The sequence below is a fragment of the Petaurus breviceps genome, unplaced genomic scaffold (assembly GCF_028583685.1).
Source record: "Petaurus breviceps papuanus isolate PSGF00001 unplaced genomic scaffold, PetGlider_PUasm1.0 78, whole genome shotgun sequence".
Lineage (NCBI taxonomy): Eukaryota > Metazoa > Chordata > Mammalia > Diprotodontia > Petauridae > Petaurus > Petaurus breviceps.
In genome coordinates this window covers 271,902-285,445 of record NW_027186502.1, presented here as the reverse complement: position 1 = coordinate 285,445, position 13,544 = coordinate 271,902, and the positions used below count along the sequence as shown (strand labels likewise).

Genomic DNA, 13,544 nt, shown 5'->3' with positions numbered 1-13,544 from the left:
TAAAAACATCTGGCTCACACCTGAGAAAGCTCCTTCAAACTGACTACTCTCTTCTCCCTCATCTACCACCTTGGTTCCCTTCAGGTCTCTACTAAAGTCCTACCTTCTGGAAGAAGCTTTTCCCAGTGCTCCTTAATCTTAGTGCCTTCCTTCCAAGAATATCCCCAATGTATACTGTCTATATCTTGTTTGGTCGTAGTGGCTTCCCTAGTGTCTCCCTCATCATATTGGTAGCTCCTTGAGAGAAGGGACTGGCTTTTATCTTTCTTTGTATTCCTAACACTTAGCATGGTTCCTGACCCATAGTGGAGTGCTTAATAAGTTCTTGTTGACTGACCAAAAAAAGCCTCCATCCTCACCACCAACCTGTCCTATCGCTCTTAAGTAAAAAAATATCAGAGAACCATTAAGACAGTTGCATCTATGGTTAGAAAATACTCTTTCTGCTCTCCTACCCCACGAAGAAAAACCTTATGCTTGATTTTAATAACCACTAGAATAGATGTGCAAATAAGAGGGGTAGGTGAACCTTAGACACTCAGAGGTTCTGTTAGTACCTTCTTCTGTAACCACGGTCTCTCTTATAGAAAATGGAATTTGAACAAATTAGGAATTGTAAATCATTTTTAATTTCTTAATCACTCCCTTTATGAATAACGGCTAACATTAACATAGCACTCTAAGATGATGCAAAGCACTTCACAAATTTATTGTATTCTCCTCAAAACAGCCCTGGAAGGTTGGTACTATTATTATCCTTGTTTTATAGGTAAGTTGAGATACAGAGAGGTCAAGTGACTTGCCCAGGGTCACACAACTATTAAGTATATGAGGTTGGATTTGAATTAAGGTCATTCTGACTTCACACATTCTGTACCACCTTTCATTCAATTCAATAAATAATGTTTAAGTATCTAGTTTGTGCAAGAGATGGTGCTCAGCTCCAGGAATCCAAGAATGATAAAAGGATGTCAGATATCCTTGATCCTCTAGAAGCTTAACTTGTCCTAGAGGTAGAAGCAGGTCCACAAATAAGGAAATGAAAATTGATTGAGGAAGGAAAGCACCCAGAAGTAGGGCCTAGATCTGGAAAGGCACAAGAAATCTGAGCCTTCGAGCATAAGGGGTAAGGGAGGGCATTATTTAAATGCTTGGAGGCAGACAATGACATAATGTCAAGTTCTGGAAGTAGCTACTTGTCCAGTCTGGCTGGAAATGTAGAGTTCATGGAGGGGATTGTTGTGAAACAGCCGAATAAGGAGATGAGAGCCAGACTGTGGAATGCCTTGACTCAACTCATCCTTTCCATGCCTCAGGTAGAAGCAGGAAAAGGCACCAACCCCGCTGAGCTGGGGGACTGTCACCAAGTCAGAAGCATCACTGAGATGAGACCCTCAGCCTCCTAACTCCCAAGCCAGAAGCCTTGTTAGTAATAGCTAAAAGAGCACTGGACTTGGAGTCAGGAGTCCTAGGTTCAAATCCTGCCTTCTGACATTTCCTGGCTCTGTAAATGTGAAAATCAGTTAAACTCGCAGAGCCCCTAGTTTCATCCTCTTTAAAATGGAAATAATACTTGTACTCTCTGTGTTGTGTGATTATTTTGAGGAAAACATTTTTTCTTCACCATATAAAGCCATAAAGTGTTAGCAGATATGATCTTTTGTGTGGTTGTACTGGTTCCTGTGATGCAGAGTTTATACCTATTGGTAATACAGCTTGAATCTAAGAGACGCAACATTTAGATGTAATCTGGGTTTGTACCCCTCCCCCACATAAGTCATTCAACCTTGGGATTGTCTGGAAATTATAACCATAATTAGCTAGTATTTTACAGTATCCCTGAGTTTCTTGACATCATTCTAGATGGGTGGTGGTCCATGAAGGCAGAGGAAGTGTGAATTCTTGGCTATAGGCCCTCCACTTCAGAGTCATTCTCTTCAAATTCAAGCAGAGCTGTGGCTCTGTACTAAACTAACAGGCCTGGGGCTTTCTGGCCTGGGTGTGTAGAGTGGGGATGAGAACCATCACTAACCTGTCTGCTGATGTTGAATAAGTCCATTCTCATTCTCGGGCAGCCAGGTAGCACAGCGAGTAAGAGTACCGGCTCCAGTGTCAGGATGACCTGGGGATCAAATCCGAGCTCAGACACTTAGCACCCACCCAGAAACAACTGGCCATGTAACTCTGAGCAAGTTACTTAACCCCAATTGCTTTAAAAAAAAAATAAGTCCATTCTCAAGCTTACGTTTTTTCTATCCCTAAATTGGAAGTGGTTATAAATATATTTATTTATATGTATAGAACATTTTATATATATATAATATTGTGTGTGTGCATGTGTATAAATGCTTGAAGCCCTTGAAAAAAGCAATTGAAGAAAGGTAGCCCTGGATGGAGACAAGGGCACAGGACTGGAAGGCAGAGGGCTTGGCTTCAAATACCAGCTGTGCTTTTTAATCTTCGTGATCAGGCAAATCACCTCTCTCAAACTTGGCTTCCTCATCTAAAAAATGAGGGAGTTAGTTTAGAAAAAGCTCTGAGGTACCCTCTGGGTCTTATCTTTATGACCATATGGTCCTAGTGTCATAATCTCAACACTACCTATGTTAGAGGTTACCATTTTAACTTTAATTCTGTATATTCGTGAGAGGCAGTACACCATGTTCATAGAGTCTTGAAGATCTGGGTTCTAGTCCTAGTACTGGTGGCTAAGAAAAAAAAGTAAAAACTCCCAGCCTTTAAGGAGCTTGTAGAAACATCTATATAAACAGGAACAAAAAAGATACCTACAGAGTAGATGGCTCAGTAAGTGTTGCCTGTGTGACCGTGACCAAAGGACTTAACCTCCCTGTGCCCAGTCAACCTTCGAAGACTCTTGAGTTAAGGAGAAGATGCCAATTTGGCAGTGGTAGAAGAAGCTTCCAACAGGAGCCCCCTTTGCCAATGAGATCACATATTCAATTTCTTGGACCTGCTAAAAGTCAGAATTTTTTTTTTAACCTTTTCCCAATATCTTCTACATAATGTAGGTTCAAATCAAAATAGTCAACAGTCCCATGAGACTTTTTGATCTGTTTGTATTCTAGGACTTCCTTTGCCACCCAATTGGATGTGTAGCCTGAATAAACCTTGGACTTGATGGCAGTCTTCCCTACCTCTGAGTACAAAAGTATACATAATAGCCTAGCAAGATGAACAAATATAAAATCTGGGTCCTCCAGAGTCTTCTTCCCTTGCTCTCTGGCAGAGCATGGGCAGATGTGAGCTCATCCCCACCAGTCTTGGTGCTTCTTCTGTTATGAGGCAGGCAGTGTTGGCCACCCACCCGCTTCCCCCACATTCTCTCCAAATCCCTTTACCTCTTCACCTTTAATAGTGTTATTCACCAAGTTCTACTCTGACATTCATGACCCAGTGAGAGTGACAGAAGCCTTTCCATTCTAAACATGCCTAAGTCCAGATAAAATAACATAAACCCTTTTAGAGCTAGAAGGGGACCTTGGAGATCATCTATTCCGGGGATGGAGAACCTGCAGCTTGAGGCCACACGTGGCCCTCTAGATCCTTGAGTGTGGCCTTTTGATCAAGTTTCACAGAACAGAATAAGGGGATTTGTTCTGTGAAGTTTGGATTCAGTCAAAGGGCCACATTTGAGGACCTAGAGGTCCATGTGTGACCTTGAGGCCTGATCTAGTCCAATCTTCTTCTACTTTTCTGAACCTCTTTTTTTAAAATCTGTAAAATGGGAACAATACTTCACTGGGCTATAAGAAAAATCTTAGAGTGCTCCATAAATGTGAGATTATAGTATTAGATTATAACAATCATCCCAAATGACGTACCTGAGTCTTTATACTCAGACAATGAACAGCAATACTCTAATCCATTTAAAAAATTTGAGTAGTAGCACATTTGTCATCTCCACATTCCAGCCTCTATGAAGGATAGTACTCTACCAAACCAATGGGTGTCTTCATTTGTAGAGCACTCCAAGGTCAGGGTTTTCCTCTCTCACATCCTCCAGCATTTTCAAAATTCATCAACAACAACCTGGTACTGGCTAAGAAATAAAGTGGTGCATCAGTGGAATAGATTAGGGTCACATTACTTTGTAGTAAATGACCAAAGCAATTTAGTGTTTAATAAACCCAAAGATCCAAGCTTTTAGTACATGAACTCAAGTCTTCAACAAAAACTGCTGGGAAAATTGGAAAATAGTATGGCAGAAACTAGGTATAGACCAGCATCTCACACAGTATGTCAAGATAAGATCTAAATGGGCATATGATTTAGACATAAAAGGTGATTCCATAAGCAGATTAAGGGAGTATGCAATAGTTTAACCTGTCAGGTCTGTGGGTCAGGGAAGAATTTAGGAGCAAATGAGATAGAGAGCATCATAAAAATGAATAATATTAAATTTAGAAGTTTCCATAAATAAAACCAGTGCAACTAAAATTAGAAGGAAAGCAGAAAACTGGAGGGAAAATTTTACAGCAAGTATCTCTAAAGGCCTCGTTTCTCAGATATATAGAGAACTGATTCAAATTTATAAGAATACAAGTCCTTCCCCAGTTGATAAATGGTCAAAGGATATGAACAGGCAATTTTCAGATGGAGAAATTAAAGCTATCATATGAATCACATTAAAAAATGCTCTAAATCACTTGATCTGGGTACTACTTCACACCTATCTGATTGGTTAATGTAACAAAAAAGGAAAATGATAAATGTTGGAAAGGATGTGGGAAAACTGGGGACACTAATGAATTGGTGGAGTTGTGAACTGATCCAGCCGTTCTGGAGAGCAATTTGGAACTATGCCCAAAGGCCTGTAAAACTGCATACCCTTTGACCCAGCAATACCACTGCCAGGTCTGTATCCCAAAGAGATTTTTAAAAAGGGAAAGGACCTACTTGTACAAAAATATTTATAGTAGCTCTTTTTGTGGTGGCAAAGAATTGGAAATTGAGAGGATGCCCATCAATTGGGAAACAGCTGAACAAGTTATGATATATGATTGTGGTGGAATATTATCGTGCTGTAAGAAATGACAAACAGGGGGCAGCTAGGTAGTGCTGTGAACGGCCCTGGAGTGAGGAGGACCCAAGATCAAATTTGGCCTCAGAGACTTGGCATTTACTAGCTGTGTGATGTTGGGTACGTCACTTAACCCCAATTGCCTGGCCTTTAAAGGAAGGAAGGACAGACGGATGGATGGACAAAGGCAGATTTCAGAAAAACCTGGAAAAAACTTACATGCACTAATGCAGAGTAAAATGAACAGAACCAAGAGAACATTGTACACAGTAACACAGTAATCCCAAAGGATTCATGATGAAAAATGCTATCCACCTTCAGAGAAAGAACTAATGGCTCTGAATGCAGATTGAAGCATACTATTTTTCTTTCTTTCTCTCTCCCTTTTTTTTTGGTTAAAGTTTTCTTCCCACAAAATGATTAATATGGAAATATGTTTTACATGATTGCACATCTGTATCCTATATCAGACTGTTTGCTGTCCCTAAGGGAGGGGGAGGGATACAATATTGAATTCAAACCTTTTTTTTTGATGAATGTTAAAAATTGTTTTTGCATGTAATGGGGGGAATAAAATATTTTTAAAAATTTAAAAATTCATCAACAAAAACACTAATGATAATTGTAATTAGCATTTATATTAGCACTTTAAAGTGCTTTACAAATATTATCTCATTTGATCTTCACAACAATCCTGTGAGATGGGTGTGATTGATATTCCCATTTTACAGATGAGGCCAAGAAATGTTAAGTGACTTGTCCAGGGTCACACAGCCAATTACTGTCTTCCTGACTCCAGGTCCGGCCCTCTATCCACTAGCTGCATTGACAAGCACCTCCTTAACTATGATCCTGTATAAGGTGCTTTATAAAGAACATCACACACAAAGCTATTCCTATTTTCTAGGAATTTACAGTCTTAAGAAGATGACAACTCTTCACTTTACAAGACTTATACCACTTAAATCTGGTTAGACCATAATAGTCCTAAAGGATATCTTTTGTGAAATTTAATACACCAACCACCTCCCTTGATCGTTAAACATTTCCTTGGCAAATTAGGAGACATGTATTCTCCATATCATCCTAAGGTGTCTTATTTTTTTTTAAATGGTTGATACCATTCTCATTTCACATTACAGTAGAGAAAAGAAGAACTTAAGAAACTCACTAATTTGACCAGGATTATCCAGTTATATCTTCAGCCTCTAAATGCAATATTCTTGCTATTTCACTATGCATTTTCCTTGGGCCTAGTGTACAAAATCAGCCAGGCCAATAGATGTTTTTTTTGTTTTGTTTTTTAACAATTTGCAGAGCTGTGCTAAGGAGTGATTGAGTGTATTTTTTCTTCTCTCTCCTCTGTCCTCTTAGGTGTTTATATCTTGATTGGGGCTGGTGCCCTCATGATGCTGGTAGGTTTCCTAGGCTGCTGTGGGGCCGTGCAGGAGTCACAGTGCATGTTGGGCTTGGTGAGTGTCCTTTTTCAAACTGTCTCATCACTCCCCTTTAATCCTGTGTCCCATCCAGGCACGGATGACACAGAACCCCTCTTTGGCTTGGAATAGGGTTCTCCAAGGAAATGAACTATCCCAGTATCTCCCTAGCACTCTCTTCCCTTTTGGTAGACCTTCATATCTATTAACAAGAGATGGGGGTGGTGGGTGGTCAGCTTAGTTATATCTAGTTCTCCTTGGTGGTGACTGTTTTTCTCTTCTTTCCTTCCAAAATCTATCCCATGGCTGCCTCTAGGCAACTAAGTGCCAGAACTTTGCTTTTTCTTTTTTTGAAGACCACGTTTGCTTTTTTTCCCTGAATCCACAGGTATCTTTTTCCTCTCTTCACTGAAAATAATTCTAGTTCCCTTAACTCGTCCCAGAATCTATCACCTCCTTTACCTTTTTCCAAGATTTAAGATCTTTGCAAATAAAATGTGGCCATGCTTTTATAAATATCAATTTAAAGATGACTTCCTATTATCTGTATTTTATCTCTTCTAAGTCTTTGGCTTTTTTTCTCACTTTTAATGCTACTGTTACTATAATATTTTTGCTTTTTCTCCTGACATGTGACTTAATTATTTGTATCCCCAGAAACCCATTCCCTAGGGTTTCCATTCTCCTTTGTTTCAGGACTGATTGAGAACTCTACCAAGGATATGCTTAGAACTGTACAGAACATATACTGAAATCCCATGCTCTAACTACTTTTATGTGTGGGGGGTTTTTTCTCCTGACCTTTGTTTCCCCTTTTTGTCTTTTTTAGTTCTTTGCCTTCCTGCTGGTGATTTTTGCCATTGAAATAGCTGCTGCCATCTGGGGTTATTCCCACAAAGAAGAGGTAGGCTTTGCCTGAAAGGACTCTCTTCCATTTCTTAAAGTAGTCTGGGTTTGAAGGATGTGGCATTGCTTCTTCCTATCTTCTTTGCCAGTCTTTAGCAAAATCTTGATTTATCACGAAGTAACACAAACACATACTCACAAAACACACACATGTACATGTATACGCATGCCAGGGACAAGCAGTAATTCCATCTCTGCTCCTTCATTTGAAATTGTTGAGGAAATCTTCGGTGGAAACTAAAGTATTTAATTGGCAACAGGATAATCAGCAGATCCAGTGTCCTTTTCTCAGGCCTCATCCCCTTTGGCCCTCACAACACTTGGATGAACATTGTGGGCTACCCCTTTTTCCTCAATGCCCCCTCCAATCCCAGCCCTATGCCCCACCAAAAAAAAAAAAGTGCCTGAGAAGACATAGCCTTCCGAGCTGCTGTTTCCATTAAGTAGTGACTGTCTCCCTTAAGAAGATGAACCCCCCTTTATATTGGAGTCTCCCTCAAGCTGCAACCTCCTTTAAGGGGCAGTGGCCTCCCTTAAGGAGGATCTTGCTTGGTGTTTTACCCAGAATAAATGCATTTACTTAATTTGGGGGGGGGGATTGAAAAGACACAGCCTTCCAAGAAAAGCAGAGATGAGATGGACACTTTAGTATCTTTATTTAGTTAGTACATAGAGTATCTGCTCAATAAATCTTATAGAGGTTATAAAACTGTAGGAAACAAGGTTCCTCCCCTAGTAGAGAAGATAAGACAAAGACAAATAACCAGAAAACAAGCCAGAACATGATAAGTGTTCTGAAAGGTACAAAAGATATTCTAAGAGTCCAGAGGTAAGGGAGGTCTCACCTAGCTGAGGGGATCCAAGAAGGTTTCACGGAAGATGACATTTCAAGTTAAAATTTCTAGAGGCAGAGATGGGGTGAGAAATTTCTTTTTTTTTTTAATTAATTAATCTACTTTTAGTTTACAACATTCAGTTCCACAATCCCTTGAGTTACAGATTTTCTCTCCCTTCCCCCTCCCCCAGCATGGTAGCATGCAGTCAAATATAGGATCTACAAATACCTTCACATTAAACATTAGTCAGGTTGTAAAGGATTATAACCAATGGAGTGAACAGTGGGAAAGAGGAAACAAAACAGAACAAGAAAAAGAGAGAGGGCCAGTAGTTTGCTTCACTCTGCATTCAGACTCTAGCTCTTTCTCTGGATGTGGATATCCCTTTCCATCATGACTCTTTTGGAGTTGTCTTCTAACCTTATGTTGCTGAGAGGAGTCCAGTCTATCAAAGTCAGTCGTCACAGATACGAGGTGTCTGTAATTGTGTACAAATTTCTCCTGGTTCTGTTCTTCTCATTCAACATCAGTTTATATAAGTCTCTCCAGGTTATTAGGAAGTCCATCTGCTCCTCATTTCTTACAGCACAATAGTATTCCATTACATTCATAGACCACAACTTGTTCAGCCATTCTCCAATTGATGGGCGTTGCCTTGATTTCCAGTTCTTTGCCATGGAATGAGCAAGGGAACGGCATGAGTGGAGACAAAGAAATATGGGAGAGTCATTTATTTTGACTCCATTGTAAAGGAATAAAATAAGAGAATGTCAGGACAACTCAATGCTCAAAGTTGCCAAGCTAGAAAGAGATTTCTCTCTCGTCCATCCTTTTTATTAAAGCTCAAAACTTCACCAAGACTTTTGGGACACTCACTCTATATGTATGTGCACATCTACTGAAAGAGGGAAAGGAGAATGAGTAATTAAATAGAAATGGTTTTCAACAGTTGCTATAAGGAACGAGCAAAAGGTTTTGTGAAATGTGTCTTTGTTCTTCCTTGTATCCACCCATAGGTGATTCGTGAGATCAAGGAATTTTATAGGGAAACATACGAAAAGATGAAGACCAAAGAAAGCCCCTACAAGGAAACCCTCAAAGCCATCCACCATGCGGTAAGTCTCCTTCCACGCTTAGTTTCTCTGACTTCTTCAGAGGGGGTGGGGATGTGAGTGTATGTGTACAGGTAGGTCTATGTCATGCCAATAGTTGAACCAGACTTTTGTTTTCTGTCTTCCTTTATATGCCCTGCGCTTATCCCATTACAGCTAGACTGTTGTGGCATGACTGGCACTTTGGATCAGTTGCTCACGGACACCTGCCCCACCAAGGACTTGGTCTCAGCAATAACTACAAAGGTAAAAAATCATTTCTTCTCTCCTCACCACGCCTTCCTACCCCAGCTGTATTGGCCAGCCACCATTTAATCTCCAAGTGTCTTCTAAATAAATCCCTCCTCCCCTCTGGGGTAGCTGGCAGCCTTGTCTTCCCTATTCTTTCCTGTATGATGCCCTTCTGCCTCCATTTTGACCACAATAGCAAAGCAGGTAGAAGACAAAGATGTTCCTGGCAATCACTGTGATGCCTAAAGTTTCTCATGGAGGGGGCAGGAGGGAGAGTACAACTTCCATACCTTAATTAGAGCTTCCTCCTCTGACTTGCCATATAAACATTTTTAATAGGACCATAGTTAAAAGAAGAATGAATGTAGGGATCTGGGTTCAGCTCCATTATTCAATACACCATCTCTGTTATTGAACAAATAATTTTGACATCTCTGAACCTGTTTTTCATCTGTAAAAGGGAAATAATATACTACTAACATTCCAGGATTGTCATGACTCTCAGATAATAGTGAAGTGTAAAATGCTTTGTAAATATGAAGTGCTGTATTAATGTAATTTTGATTCAGAGGAAAGTACCTAACCTGAGACCAAATCCAAACCCTAAGGTAGCAGCTTAAAATTTTACTTCTTCCTAAATCTTGCAGCCAGTTTTTAGTAACCCCTTTTCCATGTTTTTCCAAGTTTTCCCTCTCGGTTTTCAGCCAGGATTTCTTTTGAACTTTCTTGTTCCCTGCCTTTTCCCCATTTGTTGTCTCCATCAGTCTGTTCCAGAGTATGCTGTTTACCGGAACATGAGTAGTATCTAATGGGGAAAGCTGGGTAAAAGCATGGGTTGTGATACATGTCCTTGTGTTCTCTACCTAAAGCCTTGCCCGGAAGCTATTGAAGAAGTCTTCAACAATAAATTCCACATCATTGGAGCTGTTGGCATAGGGATTGCTGTTGTGATGGTGAGTAGGAGCAGGAAATGAAGCAGTTGGTTGCTCAGGGTGTAATGCTAGGCAAGGTTGGGAAGGAAGTTCTGTAAATCAGGCCTTGGTCACCTGAGAAGGTTATGCTCCAGGACGGGCATTGGCATGAGCAAAGATATGCAGCTGAACAGAGCCGTTAAACCAGGATATGAATGAACAGGGTATTTGTTAAGTGGTAGATCAGTGAGTATTACCCAGAGAAAGATAATCAGGGAGGACTAGTTGGAAGAGCCCCATATCCAGATTCAGCAGGGCAGGGGGGAGCCCTGTAGCACTATGCCATGTGTGAGTCATACTACCAATTATGTTGGCACTGATTCTCTGCCCCCTACTTCACAAATATGGATTACTCAGTTTTCCAAGGGCTGATGTCAGATTACATATTCACACCCTTTGCTTATTTATACACAGTCCTAAGACTGCATTTTGCCATTGTTGCAAACTCTTCCCTTACCAGTTTTTTTTACAAACCAGTGCTGATCATTGTGAGCTAAATTTGCTTAACTAACTTTTACCTCTTAATTCCTCAGTCAAGCATCAACTAGAATCAGCATGAGAGCTTCTGTAATGGACCTTTGAGATGATCAAGTTTAGTATATACCTTAAAAAAAAAACTCTGAAATGTGGCCAGCAAAAAAAGAAAAAAGAGCCCTGAATTAGCGAATAATTGACTTTACTGCTAATTCAACATAGCATGAATTTATTCTGAAGTCCCTAGGCAATGGCCAAGAAGAGTTGCTTTAATATAAGTAAGCTGTTTAGGAAACACCGCCATTGAACTTTCTTTTATCTGTGATGGAATTAGGCATAACCAACAGAGTGGCCAGCCAAAAAAATGATAAGGCAGGAAAAGACTTTGACCTTTCTTAAGCAAATAGGTTTCTGTCTAATCTAGGCAAAGAGCTCTGGCTGAGACAGATCTCCCACTTGACTCCAACCTACTGGGAGTCCTGTTCTTCTAGACCTGTCCTGATACCACCTGAGCCAGTCCTCATAGTACAGAGGAAATAGCCCTGAACTCATCCTAAGAACTGGATTCTGGTCCTACTTCTGCCATTTTTACCTTCTTTGACTTGGGACAAGTCTCACTGGGCTTGTTTCCTCAGTTTAGGATTAGGGGATCCAGAACCCAAAGGGGCCTTAGGGATCATGTAGTTCAACCCCCTGGTTTTATAGATGAGGAAACCAAAGCCCAGAAAAATGAAATACTTTGCTCAGGGTCACACAGGTAGCAGTGCTAGAATTCAGACTCAGGTCCCCTGACTCCTATTCTCATGTTCTCTCTACTGTACTGTGTGCTGCTTTCTTCTATGAAATGAGAAGTCTATCTCTACTGTGATTTTCTTATGCCAAAGGATCTCTGGGGTAAATAAGAAGCTTCCCTAGCTTTCAGAGACAGCAGATTTCAAGTTCCTGGAAATTTTAACAGGAAATTCTCTGATACCTAACTTAAATAATAGTTTCCTATAGACAATACTCTGCTTGTAATTTCCCTCCCTTAGAGACAATAATTACATTACCTTCCCTTCAGCCTCCTCCTTTTTTTCCTTTTTAAATGTTATATTGATGCTCTTCATTTTGAAAAAATGGGTCCTTTCCCTTGATTCCTCATCCCCTCCCAAATAAAACTCTCCCTTATACCAAGTAAGTATAATTATGCAAGCAGCACAAATAATTCATTAACCATGTTTGATAATGTCTTCCTTATTCTCTGTGACCCTTGTGCATTACCTTTCTGCCAAGAGCAGGACAGCCTGGTCTCCTTCCAGTAAAACAATCTGACTTCTAGTTTCTTTTCTTTCCAGATCTTTGGCATGATTTTCAGTATGATTCTGTGCTGTGCTATCCGGAGGAACCGAGATATGGTCTAGAGTCTTTGCTTTCATCCCCTGAGCAGGAAAGTCTGCCCTCTAGAACTGTTCTGTTTGTGTCTTTTGTTTTATTTTGTTTTGTTTGCCACTAACTTTAGTATTCATTCTGCATTTTTAAACAGACAAAGTTGTTCTATATTTGTTATCTTTTTAATGCCTTATTTGATACCAATGTTTGTAGTTGAGGGTTTTTTGGTTTTTGCTTTTGTGGTCAAAGAAATCCTGCAATGAAAGGTACTATATTTGCTAGACTCTAGTTAAAGATATTGTACAGAATAAAGGACCATGTTGGCCTTTAATAGATTAAAAATGTCTTATCTCAGATTTAATCAGGATGTAACTTATGTTGAAGACAATTTCATACATAATAAAGATTATGACAATAAATCTGACTGGTTTTTCTAAATGGCCTCCTCTCCCTTGACCATTGAAAGGGAAACTGTGTTACTGAATTAAGTATCTACCATATACTTTTTTTTTAATGCTTTATTGTAGTGTTGTGTGTCTTCCCTTTCCCTACCCCACCTCATTCAGAAATTGAATTTTCTCAGTTTCTGTAGAGTCAAAAGAACCAATATGTCTGGTGAGTCCTACCTTTCAAGGCCCTCGAGAGACCTGATTCGTAATACAATCTCTGAATCTCAAGTTGGAAGGGACTACAGTGGTCTAGTTCAACCAGGACCTGAACAAGAATCCTCTCTGTACCATGCCCCCACAAATGATCATGCAGTCTTGACTTGAAGTACTCTATCGAGGGGAAGCCACTGTTTACTAAGGTGGCCCATTCTCCTCATTGTTAGAAAGACTTTCTTTTCATCAAGCCTACATTTCATTCTGCAAATTTTACCTAGTTCTGTTCACTCCACCAAAAGGAAAAAACCTAATCCTTCCACCTGGCCATGTAACCTTGAGCAAGTTACTTAACCCCAATTGCTTAGGGGTGGCCAGGTGGCTCAGTGAGTAAGAGCACTGGCCCCAGTGTCAGGATGACCTGGGATCGAATTCCGGCTCAGATACTTAGCACCACACCCAGAAACAACTGGCCATGTAACCTTGAGCAAGTTACTTAACCCCAATTGCTTAAAAAAGAAAAGAACTATCAAGTCCCAGGTAACTGGGCATTTGACCACTTAACAT

General features: G+C 40.2%; 1 protein-coding gene across 1 annotated transcript in view; it reads left to right on the top strand.

Annotated features, from left to right (window-relative positions):
- CD9 (CD9 molecule) overlaps window positions 1-12,794 on the top strand; it is a 56,700-nt gene extending 43,906 nt beyond the window's left edge. Inside the window, exons 3-8 of the mRNA XM_069106077.1 lie at window positions 6,416-6,513; window positions 7,307-7,381; window positions 9,236-9,334; window positions 9,488-9,577; window positions 10,432-10,515; window positions 12,342-12,794. Of these exons, the coding sequence (XP_068962178.1) occupies window positions 6,416-6,513; window positions 7,307-7,381; window positions 9,236-9,334; window positions 9,488-9,577; window positions 10,432-10,515; window positions 12,342-12,407 (512 nt within the window). The 3' untranslated portion in view covers window positions 12,408-12,794. The remainder of the gene's footprint in view (window positions 1-6,415; window positions 6,514-7,306; window positions 7,382-9,235; window positions 9,335-9,487; window positions 9,578-10,431; window positions 10,516-12,341) is intronic.
- Window positions 12,795-13,544: the final 750 nt, after the last annotated feature.